The 14,262-nt window shown below is 46.2% G+C and overlaps 1 protein-coding gene across 6 annotated transcripts in view; it reads right to left on the bottom strand.

The window, feature by feature from the left end:
• Positions 1 to 719: 719 nt before the first annotated feature.
• Positions 720 to 14,262, bottom strand: part of LOC110506172 (aryl hydrocarbon receptor nuclear translocator 2) — a 126,809-nt gene continuing 113,266 nt past the window's right edge. For all 6 annotated transcript variants that reach the window (XM_036963456.1, XM_036963453.1, XM_036963452.1 and 3 more), the window contains 2 exons: positions 3,257 to 3,402; positions 720 to 2,236 (listed from right to left, as the gene is read on the bottom strand). In XM_036963456.1, coding sequence (XP_036819351.1) covers positions 2,138 to 2,236; positions 3,257 to 3,402 — 245 coding nt within the window. In that variant the 3' untranslated portion in view covers positions 720 to 2,137. The remainder of the gene's footprint in view (positions 2,237 to 3,256; positions 3,403 to 14,262) is intronic.

Genomic DNA, 14,262 nt, shown 5'->3' on the forward strand with positions numbered 1-14,262 from the left:
TTTTCAAGTTCAGCAGTGTTTTTTTAATTTGTACCATTTTACCATATCTAGTCATCTCAGTGTGTTCGTGAAGGAAAGAGAAAGGAAGAGGTAGCCATTTTACCATTGAAACAGCCATTTTGATGTTCTTTCTGCAGACTCATGTCCCGGTAAGTCCACCAGATCCACCTAAAGGAAAACAGACACACACCCATCTTGTCTTGTGTGAAGTGATAGTGTGGAAAGAGTGGGACATGCCTGCGAAATCACCACACACAAGTAAGTACTCAAGCACACACACCTTCAGACTGTGAACTATGGGAGAGAGCCCAACTCAGCACCTCCCTCACGTCTACCCTGATTCCTCCCAGAAAGGAAGGGCACTCTGTTGCTACTGGCACTAGGACAGGGCTCGGGAGGACTCCAATGAATGAGTGATAAACACACACATCTTCTCATGACTATATGTTATGACAAGAAACAGAAACCTCCAGTAGAGACAGACCTAACATATCCCTTGGTAAATCTAATCTTTGGACTAGATTGGAGATCGTCTCCATTACAAAAACACCGGACAAGGATGTGTCTCAAACAATGGCACACTATTACTTGTCTGGAACCATTAGAAATAAAACCTGGTTTCCTCCATGTTCTCCAATGTTCTTCTTGCACTTTATGGTTTTGTGTTTATTATTTCTACACTATATTCCACGACACAAAAATCTGCCCGGAAACACTTCTTTGATTAGAAGCCACGTAACCAATAAACATTTATTTTCACAAGCACAAAAATGTGTTAAACAAAAATAATGGGTAACATTTACACACTTTTATACAGTTTCCTTAAACTCAATGTACAATTAAGACTAAACTAAGTACCGATAGTTAAATATGTACTCACATTGCACACATTGATGACACCTACATAAACCTACACAAAAAACAACGGATACTGTGTAAAAGTAACGAGTCAACATAAAAATCACATTATTTACAAAAACATACATTTTTAGATTTTTTTTTTAGCAAAAGGATTCCAGTTGTAGAATCTGTCCCATCAGTCATTAACCAGAGACACGGTACACAATCTATCATTCTGTCCCATCAGTCATTAACCAGAGACACGGTACACAATCTATCATGTAAAAGTTCCCTCGCTATAAAGTAGAATTCAGTCTCTGTTAATAATCAGGAAAGAGAATAATATAATAAAGTTATAAAGTAGAGCAGCGAGAGCCACAAGGATACACTAAACTAGTATATATACTGTACTGCGTTGCTTTGGCGGTATGGCGGTTTCTCCCTTTTTAGCAAGCTGGTGAGTTTTAGCGGTTAGCTTCGATGAAGTGCACTTAAGCATTGTAGCTTAGCAACTTTTGCCGGTGAGTGGAATCTTTATTTTTATTTTTTCTACACAGAATCCTTCTAGACTTCCGTAGGTTTTATCTAGGTGTTATGAACATCACTACATATAGGTATAATTTACAGCATAAAGCTTAATGTAATACTGAGGGAGGAGCAGCAGTGGCATCCTGTATGATAATATGTATCGATGGTACCAACATTGATCAGCGTGGTGAGTGTCTCTTGGCCTGGAGCAGTTTGGCAGAGTGGAGTGCAAAGTGGATATTGGCAGCTTAAAAGGTGCAATCTGTCATTTTTGTTTCCCCCCCCAAAAGTGCTGCCTGCCTCTGCAATGGTTTGCAAACGGAAGGTGGGGGGGGGGGGGGGTCTGCACTGGTGAATTTTCTAGGCTTTGTATTTTTTTACTGCTTCTTGACATATTTTGTAGTACTTCCAGATGCCACTAGGGGAAATGAAAGTTACAGATTGCTCCTTTAAATTCACAAGCCTTTGTTAAAAGAACAGGCATCATTTAAGTGAATGAAGAAGACATTATTACAAAGGAAAAGGTCAGCACACCACTAGCAATGTACCAGTCTTCTATAGAACCAACTCTCTTCTCGTAAAGGAAACAGGTATGTGTCAGAGTGTGTTTATGAGAGGGTGCATCTGGACATTCACTGTGTGATAAAGTGTGTGGTGAGGTTGGGGAGCCATGAAGGAACCAGCACATTGTGTTCTATTCCTTTTCCTCTATCAGAGGGTTCTAGTGGAAGAACAGAGCAGTGTTCCATTGATAGAACGTTAAAGGGTTCTACTCGGAGAAGGGAGGGAACATGCCCAGATCAGCAAAGTCTTCAATGTTGTAGTTGGCTGTTCCTTGTGTTGGGTCTCCTGCCATCGGCAACATGTCCTACAGAGAGACAGACGGGGAGGGAGAGAGGAAAGATCAGGATCAGGAACACAGACTTTCATGTGGAGCCATATCACACAGCACTGTGTACCCTGGGCTCAGGCCAGGGAAGGAGAGGAAATAAGCCATTGAAGCCCAGTGTGTCCAAGGTGACCTCTCTTCCTGCCTCTCATACACATGGATTACTGTAGGATATTGGAGTTTGGGATTGGTGTGCATGATACCTGGAAGAGTTAGTGTCTCTCTGTGTTACCTGGAACACTGCTGTCTGGAAGGGGCTTTAGGGTGTGTCTCTGTTACCTGGAACACCGCTGCCTGGGAGGGGTTAGGGTGTGTCTCTGTTACCTGGAACACCTCTGTCTGGGAGGGATTAGGGTGTGTGTTACCTGGAACACCTCTGTCTGGGAGGGATTAGGGTGTGTGTTACCTGGAACATCTCTGTCTGGGAGGGGTTAGGGTGTGTGTTACCTGGAACACCTCTGTCTGGGAGGGGTTAGGGTGTGTCTCTTTTACCTGGAACACCTCTGTCTGGGAGGGATTAGGGTGTGTGTTACCTGGAACACCTCTGTCTGGGAGGGGTTAGGGTGTGTCTCTGTATAACCTGGAACACCTCTGTCTGGGAGGGATTAGGGTGTGTGTTACCTGGAACACCTCTGTCTGGGAGGGGTTAGGGTGTGTGTTACCTGGAACACCGCTGTCTGGGAGAGGTTAGGGTGTGTGTTACCTGGAACACCTCTGTCTGGGAGGGATTAGGGTGTGTGTTACCTGGAACACCTCTGTCTGGGAGGGGTTAGGGTGTGTGTTACCTGGAACACCGCTGTCTGGGAGAGGTTAGGGTGTGTGTTACCTGGAACACCTCTGTCTGGGAGGGGTTAGGGTGTGTCTCTGTATAACCTGGAACACCTGTCTGGGAGGGGTTAGGGCGTGTCTCTGTAGAACACCGCTGTCTGGGAGAGGTTAGGGTGTGTGTTACCTGGAACACCTCTGTCTGGGAGGGGTTAGGGGGTGTCTCTGTATTACCTGGAACACCTCTGTCTGGGAGGGGTTGGGGTGAGAGTGTGGCTCTCCTCCCTGTTGGCCATGGTGCTGGTTCTGCCATTGGGACCAGACCTCACTGGGCCGACCCTGGAACTGACCCCCACTCTGACTGCCCTCTCCTGACACATCTAGAGAGAGAGAGGGAGGAGAGAGAGGGAGGAGGGAGGAAGAGAAAGAAGAGAGGTAGGAGGAGGGGGGAGGGAGGGAGCAGGGGAGGAGGAGAAAGAAGAGAGGTAGGAGGAGGGGGGAGGGAGGGAGCAGGGGAGGAGGAGAAAGAAGAGAGGTAGGAGGAGGGAGGAATGAGGAAGGAGGGGAGGAGGAGAAAGAAGAGGTAGGAGGAGGGGGGAGGGAGGAAGGAGGGGAGGAGGAGAAAGAAGAGAGGTAGGAGGAGGGGGGAGGGAGGGAGGAGGAGAAAGAAGAGAGGGAGGAGGAGGTGGAAGGGGGAGGAGGGAGAGGGAGGAGGGGGAGGAGGGAGAGGGAGGAGGAGGGAGGAGGGAGGAGGAGGGAGAGGGAGGAGGAGGGAGAGGGAGGAGTAGAAAGAAGAGAGGGAGGAGGAGAGGGGGGAGAGAAGGGGAGGAGGGAGAGGGAGGAAGAGGGGGGAGAAGGAGGAGGAGAGAGGGGGAGGAGGGAGGGGGAGGAGGGGAGGAGAGAGGGGGAGGAGGGAGGAGGAGAAAGAAGAGAGGCAGGAGGAGGGGGGAGAGGGAGGAGGGGAGGAGGGAGAGGGAGGAGAGAGGGGGAGGAGGACAAAGTAGAGAGGTAGGAGGAGGGAGAGGGAGGAGGGAGGAGGAGGGAGAGGGAGGAGGAGGGGGAGGGAGGAGGAGGGAGGAGGAGGGGGAGAGACACAGTGAGCAGTCAGCAACACATTGCGTAAGTGTGAGGTGACCCTTCACCACCTTTGGTGTTCAGATAGAATACAGTCATCAATGTTCTCTGTTCCCTACAGGCCCAACACTAATACATGTCTACATGCCAAATGGCCCCCTGTCCCCTATATAGTGCTATATATAGACAGCCCTGATCAAAAGTAGTCCACTATGTAGGGAATAATACATATCTCCCTCAGGGGAGAGGTTTGAGATGCTGTTAGGAATGTTTCTGGAGAGCTGGATGCCAGCACCAACATGCAGGTCTGCATTCATGTATATAGATAGACATGTACTTTACACACACACACACACCTCCCTATCCCATAAATAAAACGGCTACATACCACGACAGGGGAAAGTGATGCAGTAGCTAGTAAGGCTGTAAAACCAATGTTTTATCTTGCTGACGTCATAAACAGCTTTGAAGTCTTGACCTGACTAGTTAATAAATCCTTATCTGAGAGGATCAGAGGGGAGAGCCACCGCTGTTGGCTTCCTAGAGAGACATGTCATTTATCAAATACAAATCAGTGTTTGGGGTGTGTTTGTGTTCCTGTACCACTAATGTAACGAGGAAGACATCCTACTCATAAATGTATTGATCTGCTGAGTGTACCCAAGGTGTCTGATATTTCACCTAGGTGTTCCTAACCAACAATACTGTGACTGTAGAAACACCATGATGTCAAGCCACTGCACAGAGACACAGACCATGAAGTGATATAACACCAGTCAAACCACTGCACAGAGACACAGACCATGAAGTGATATAACACCAGTCTAACCACTGCACAGAGACACAGACCATGAAGTGATATAACACCAGTCTAACCACTGCACAGAGACACAGACCATGAAGTGATACAACACCAGTCTAACCACTGCACAGAGACACAGACCATGAAGTGATATAACACCAGTCTAACCACTGCACAGAGACACAGACCATGAAGTGATGTCTAACCACTGCACAGAGACACAGACCATGAAGTGATATAACACCAGTCAAACCACTGCACAGAGACACAGACCATGAAGTGATATAACACCAGTCTAACCACTGCACAGAGACACAGACCATGAAGTGATATAACACCAGTCTAACCACTGCACAGAGACACAGACCATGAAGTGATATAACACCAGTCTAACCACTGCACAGAGACACAGACCATGAAGTGATATAACACCAGTCTAACCACTGCACAGAGACACAGACCATGAAGTGATATAACACCAGTCTAACCACTGCACAGAGACACAGACCATGAAGTGATATAACACCAGTCTAACCACTGCACAGAGACACAGACCATGAAGTGATATAACACCAGTCTAACCACTGCACAGAGACACAGACCATGAAGTGATATAACACCAGTCTAACCACTGCACAGAGACACAGACCATGAAGTGATATAACACCAGTCTAACCACTGCACAGAGACACAGACCATGAAGTGATATAACACCAGTCTAACCACTGCACAGAGACACAGACCATGAAGTGATATAACACCAGTCTAACCACTGCACAGAGACACAGACCATGAAGTGATATAACACCAGTCTAACCACTGCACAGAGACACAGACCATGAAGTGATGTCTAACCACTGCACAGAGACACAGACCATGAAGTGATATAACACCAGTCTAACCACTGCACAGAGACACAGACCATGAAGTGATATAACACCAGTCAAACCACTGCACAGAGACACAGACCATGAAGTGATATAACACCAGTCTAACCACTGCACAGAGACACAGACCATGAAGTGATATAACACCAGTCTAACCACTGCACAGAGACACAGACCATGAAGTGATATAACACCAGTCTAACCACTGCACAGAGACACAGACCATGAAGTGATATAACACCATTCTAACCACTGCACAGAGACACAGACCATGAAGTGATATAACACCAGTCTAACCACTGCACAGAGACACAGACCATGAAGTGATATAACACCAGTCTAACCACTGCACAGAGACACAGACCATGAAGTGATATAACACCAGTCTAACCACTGCACAGAGACACAGACCATGAAGTGATATAACACCAGTCAAACCACTGCACAGAGACACAGACCATGAAGTGATATAACACCAGTCTAACCACTGCACAGAGACACAGACCATGAAGTGATGTCTAACCACTGCACAGAGACACAGACCATGAAGTGATATAACACCAGTCAAACCACTGCACAGAGACACAGACCATGAAGTGATACAACACCAGTCTAACCACTGCACAGAGACACAGACCATGAAGTGATATAACACCAGTCTAACCACTGCACAGAGACACAGACCATGAAGTGATACAACACCAGTCTAACCACTGCACAGAGACACAGACCATGAAGTGATATAACACCAGTCTAACCACTGCACAGAGACACAGACCATGAAGTGATATAACACCAGTCTAACCACTGCACAGAGACACAGACCATGAAGTGATATAACACCAGTCTAACCACTGCACAGAGACACAGACCATGAAGTGATATAACACCAGTCAAACCACTGCACAGAGACACAGACCATGAAGTGATATAACACCAGTCTAACCACTGCACAGAGACACAGACCATGAAGTGATATAACACCAGTCTAACCACTGCACAGAGACACAGACCATGAAGTGATATAACACCAGTCTAACCACTGCACAGAGACATAGACCATGAAGTGATATAACACCAGTCTAACCACTGCACAGAGACACAGACCATGAAGTGATATAACACCAGTCTAACCACTGCACAGAGACACAGACCATGAAGTGATATAACACCAGTCTAACCACTGCACAGAGACACAGACCATGAAGTGATGTCTAACCACTGCACAGAGACACAGACCATGAAGTGATATAACACCAGTCTAACCACTGCACAGAGACACAGACCATGAAGTGATACAACACCAGTCTAACCACTGCACAGAGACACAGACCATGAAGTGATATAACACCAGTCTAACCACTGCACAGAGACACAGACCATGAAGTGATATAACACCAGTCTAACCACTGCACAGAGACACAGACCATGAAGTGATGTCTAACCACTGCACAGAGACACAGACCATGAAGTGATATAACACCAGTCTAACCACTGCACAGAGACACAGACCATGAAGTGATATAACACCAGTCTAACCACTGCACAGAGACACAGACCATGAAGTGATGTCTAACCACTGCACAGAGACACAGACCATGAAGTGATATAACACCAGTCTAACCACTGCACAGAGACACAGACCATGAAGTGATATAACACCAGTCTAACCACTGCACAGAGACACAGACCATGAAGTGATGTCTAACCACTGCACAGAGACACAGACCATGAAGTGATATAACACCAGTCTTACCACTGCACAGGGACACAGACCATGAAGTGATACAACACCAGTCTAACCACTGCACGGAGACACAGACCATGAAGTGATATAACACCAGTCTAACCACCGCACAGAGACACAGACCATGAAGTGATATAACACCAGTCTAACCACTGCACAGAGACACAGACCATGAAGTGATACAACACCAGTCTAACCACTGCACAGAGACACAGACCATGAAGTGATATAACACCAGTCTAACCACAGCACAGAGACACAGACCATGAAGTGATATAACACCAGTCTAACCACTGCACAGAGACACAGACCATGAAGTGATACAACACCAGTCTAACCACTGCACAGAGACACAGACCATGAAGTGATATAACACCAGTCTAACCACTGCACAGAGACACAGACCATGAAGTGATGTCTAACCACTGCACAGAGACACAGACCATGAAGTGATATAACACCAGTCTAACCACTGCACAGAGACACAGACCATGAAGTGATATAACACCAGTCTAACCACTGCACAGAGACACAGACCATGAAGTGATGTCTAACCACTGCACAGAGACACAGACCATGAAGTGATATAACACCAGTCTTACCACTGCACAGGGACACAGACCATGAAGTGATACAACACCAGTCTAACCACTGCACGGAGACACAGACCATGAAGTGATATAACACCAGTCTAACCACCGCACAGAGACACAGACCATGAAGTGATATAACACCAGTCTAACCACTGCACAGAGACACAGACCATGAAGTGATACAACACCAGTCTAACCACTGCACGGAGACACAGACCATGAAGTGATATAACACCAGTCTAACCACCGCACAGAGACACAGACCATGAAGTGATATAACACCAGTCTAACCACTGCACAGAGACACAGACCATGAAGTGATACAACACCAGTCTAACCACTGCACAGAGACACAGACCATGACGTGATGTCTAACCACTGCACAGAGACACAGACCATGAAGTGATATAACACCAGTCTAACCACTGCACAGAGACACAGACCATGAAGTGATATAACACCAGTCTAACCACTGCACAGAGACACAGACCATGAAGTGATATAACACCATTCTAACCACTGCACAGAGACACAGACCATGAAGTGATATAACACCAGTCAAACCACTGCACAGAGACACAGACCATGAAGTGATATAACACCAGTCTAACCACTGCACAGAGACACAGACCATGAAGTGATATAACACCAGTCTAACCACTGCACAGAGACACAGACCATGAAGTGATATAACACCAGTCTAACCACTGCACAGAGACACAGACCATGAAGTGATGTCTAACCACTGCACAGAGACACAGACCATGAAGTGATATAACACCATTCTAACCACTGCACAGAGACACAGACCATGAAGTGATATAACACCAGTCTAACCACTGCACAGAGACACAGACCATGAAGTGATGTCTAACCACTGCACAGAGACACAGACCATGAAGTGATATAACACCAGTCTTACCACTGCACAGGGACACAGACCATGAAGTGATACAACACCAGTCTAACCACTGCACGGAGACACAGACCATGAAGTGATATAACACCAGTCTAACCACCGCACAGAGACACAGACCATGAAGTGATATAACACCAGTCTAACCACTGCACAGAGACACAGACCATGAAGTGATATAACACCAGTCAAACCACTGCACAGAGACACAGACCATGAAGTGATATAACACCAGTCTAACCACTGCACAGAGACACAGACCATGAAGTGATATAACACCAGTCTAACCACTGCACAGAGACACAGACCATGAAGTGATATAACACCAGTCTAACCACTGCACAGAGACACAGACCATGAAGTGATATAACACCAGTCTAACCACTGCACAGAGACACAGACCATGAAGTGATATAACACCAGTCAAACCACTGCACAGAGACACAGACCATGAAGTGATATAACACCAGTCTAACCACTGCACAGAGACACAGACCATGAAGTGATGTCTAACCACTGCACAGAGACACAGACCATGAAGTGATATAACACCAGTCAAACCACTGCACAGAGACACAGACCATGAAGTGATATAACACCAGTCTAACCACTGCACAGAGACACAGACCATGAAGTGATATAACACCAGTCTAACCACTGCACAGAGACACAGACCATGAAGTGATATAACACCAGTCTAACCACTGCACAGAGACACAGACCATGAAGTGATATAACACCAGTCTAACCACTGCACAGAGACACAGACCATGAAGTGATATAACACCAGTCTAACCACTGCACAGAGACACAGACCATGAAGTGATATAACACCAGTCTAACCACTGCACAGAGACACAGACCATGAAGTGATATAACACCAGTCTAACCACTGCACAGAGACACAGACCATGAAGTGATATAACACCAGTCTAACCACTGCACAGAGACACAGACCATGAAGTGATATAACACCATTCTAACCACTGCACAGAGACACAGACCATGAAGTGATATAACACCAGTCTAACCACTGCACAGAGACACAGACCATGAAGTGATATAACACCAGTCTAACCACTGCACAGAGACACAGACCATGAAGTGATGTCTAACCACTGCACAGAGACACAGACCATGAAGTGATATAACACCAGTCTAACCACTGCACAGAGACACAGACCATGAAGTGATATAACACCAGTCAAACCACTGCACAGAGACACAGACCATGAAGTGATATAACACCAGTCTAACCACTGCACAGAGACACAGACCATGAAGTGATATAACACCAGTCTAACCACTGCACAGAGACACAGACCATGAAGTGATGTCTAACCACTGCACAGAGACACAGACCATGAAGTGATATAACACCAGTCTAACCACTGCACAGAGACACAGACCATGAAGTGATACAACACCAGTCTAACCACTGCACAGAGACACAGACCATGAAGTGATATAACACCAGTCTAACCACTGCACAGAGACACAGACCATGAAGTGATATAACACCAGTCTAACCACTGCACAGAGACACAGACCATGAAGTGATGTCTAACCACTGCACAGAGACACAGACCATGAAGTGATATAACACCAGTCTAACCACTGCACAGAGACACAGACCATGAAGTGATATAACACCAGTCTAACCACTGCACAGAGACACAGACCATGAAGTGATGTCTAACCACTGCACAGAGACACAGACCATGAAGTGATATAACACCAGTCTTACCACTGCACAGGGACACAGACCATGAAGTGATATAACACCAGTCTAACCACTGCACAGAGACACAGACCATGAAGTGATGTCTAACCACTGCACAGAGACACAGACCATGAAGTGATATAACACCAGTCAAACCACTGCACAGAGACACAGACCATGAAGTGATATAACACCAGTCTAACCACTGCACAGAGACACAGACCATGAAGTGATATAACACCAGTCTAACCACTGCACAGAGACACAGACCATGAAGTGATATAACAACAGTCTAACCACTGCACAGAGACACAGACCATGAAGTGATATAACACCAGTCTAACCACTGCACAGAGACACAGACCATGAAGTGATGTCTAACCACTGCACAGAGACACAGACCATGAAGTGATATAACACCAGTCTAACCACTGCACAGAGACACAGACCATGAAGTGATATAACACCAGTCTAACCACTGCACAGAGACACAGACCATGAAGTGATATAACACCAGTCTAACCACTGCACAGAGACACAGACCATGAAGTGATATAACACCAGTCTAACCACTGCACAGAGACACAGACCATGAAGTGATATAACACCAGTCAAACCACTGCACAGAGACACAGACCATGAAGTGATATAACACCAGTCTAACCACTGCACAGAGACACAGACCATGAAGTGATATAACACCAGTCTAACCACTGCACAGAGACACAGACCATGAAGTGATGTCTAACCACTGCACAGAGACACAGACCATGAAGTGATATAACACCAGTCTAACCACTGCACAGAGACACAGACCATGAAGTGATACAACACCAGTCTAACCACTGCACAGAGACACAGACCATGAAGTGATATAACACCAGTCTAACCACTGCACAGAGACACAGACCATGAAGTGATATAACACCAGTCTAACCACTGCACAGAGACACAGACCATGAAGTGATGTCTAACCACTGCACAGAGACACAGCACATGAAGTGATACAACACCAGTCTAACCACTGCACAGAGACACAGACCATGAAGTGATATAACACCAGTCTAACCACTGCACAGAGACACAGACCATGAAGTGATGTCTAACCACTGCACAGAGACACAGACCATGAAGTGATATAACACCAGTCTTACCACTGCACAGGGACACAGACCATGAAGTGATACAACACCAGTCTAACCACTGCACGGAGACACAGACCATGAAGTGATATAACACCAGTCTAACCACCGCACAGAGACACAGACCATGAAGTGATATAACACCAGTCTAACCACTGCACAGAGACACAGACCATGAAGTGATACAACACCAGTCTAACCACTGCACAGAGACACAGACCATGAAGTGATATAACACCAGTCTAACCACCGCACAGAGACACAGACCATGAAGTGATATAACACCAGTCTAACCACTGCACAGAGACACAGACCATGAAGTGATACAACACCAGTCTAACCACTGCACAGAGACACAGACCATGACGTGATGTCTAACCACTGCACAGAGACACAGACCATGAAGTGATATAACACCAGTCTAACCACTGCACAGAGACACAGACCATGAAGTGATATAACACCAGTCTAACCACTGCACAGAGACACAGACCATGAAGTGATATAACACCATTCTAACCACTGCACAGAGACACAGACCATGAAGTGATATAACACCAGTCAAACCACTGCACAGAGACACAGACCATGAAGTGATATAACACCAGTCTAACCACTGCACAGAGACACAGACCATGAAGTGATATAACACCAGTCTAACCACTGCACAGAGACACAGACCATGAAGTGATATAACACCAGTCTAACCACTGCACAGAGACACAGACCATGAAGTGATGTCTAACCACTGCACAGAGACACAGACCATGAAGTGATATAACACCAGTCTAACCACTGCACAGAGACACAGACCATGAAGTGATATAACACCAGTCTAACCACTGCACAGAGACACAGACCATGAAGTGATGTCTAACCACTGCACAGAGACACAGACCATGAAGTGATATAACACCAGTCTTACCACTGCACAGGGACACAGACCATGAAGTGATACAACACCAGTCTAACCACTGCACGGAGACACAGACCATGAAGTGATATAACACCAGTCTAACCACCGCACAGAGACACAGACCATGAAGTGATATAACACCAGTCTAACCACTGCACAGAGACACAGACCATGAAGTGATATAACACCAGTCTAACCACTGCACAGAGACACAGACCATGAAGTGATGTCTAACCACTGCACAGAGACACAGACCATGAAGTGATATAACACCAGTCTAACCACTGCACAGAGACACAGACCATGAAGTGATACAACACCAGTCTAACCACTGCACAGAGACACAGACCATGAAGTGATATAACACCAGTCTAACCACTGCACAGAGACACAGACCATGAAGTGATATAACACCAGTCTAACCACTGCACAGAGACACAGACCATGAAGTGATGTCTAACCACTGCACAGAGACACAGACCATGAAGTGATATAACACCAGTCTAACCACTGCACAGAGACACAGACCATGAAGTGATATAACACCAGTCTAACCACTGCACAGAGACACAGACCATGAAGTGATGTCTAACCACTGCACAGAGACACAGACCATGAAGTGATATAACACCAGTCTTACCACTGCACAGGGACACAGACCATGAAGTGATACAACACCAGTCTAACCACTGCACGGAGACACAGACCATGAAGTGATATAACACCAGTCTAACCACCGCACAGAGACACAGACCATGAAGTGATATAACACCAGTCTAACCACTGCACAGAGACACAGACCATGAAGTGATACAACACCAGTCTAACCACTGCACAGAGACACAGACCATGAAGTGATATAACACCAGTCTAACCACCGCACAGAGACACAGACCATGAAGTGATATAACACCAGTCTAACCACTGCACAGAGACACAGACCATGAAGTGATACAACACCAGTCTAACCACTGCACAGAGACACAGACCATGACGTGATGTCTAACCACTGCACAGAGACACAGACCATGAAGTGATATAACACCAGTCTAACCACTGCACAGAGACACAGACCATGAAGTGATATAACACCAGTCTAACCACTGCACAGAGACACAGACCATGAAGTGATATAACACCATTCTAACCACTGCACAGAGACACAGACCATGAAGTGATATAACACCAGTCAAACCACTGCACAGAGACACAGACCATGAAGTGATATAACACCAGTCTAACCACTGCACAGAGACACAGACCATGAAGTGATATAACACCAGTCTAACCACTGCACAGAGACACAGACCATGAAGTGATATAACACCAGTCTAACCACTGCACAGAGACACAGACCATGAAGTGATGTCTAACCACTGCACAGAGACACAGACCATGAAGTGATATAACACCAGTCTAACCACTGCACAGAGACACAGA

The sequence above is a fragment of the Oncorhynchus mykiss genome, chromosome 26, assembly GCF_013265735.2.
Source record: "Oncorhynchus mykiss isolate Arlee chromosome 26, USDA_OmykA_1.1, whole genome shotgun sequence".
Taxonomy (NCBI): Eukaryota; Metazoa; Chordata; class Actinopteri; order Salmoniformes; family Salmonidae; genus Oncorhynchus; species Oncorhynchus mykiss.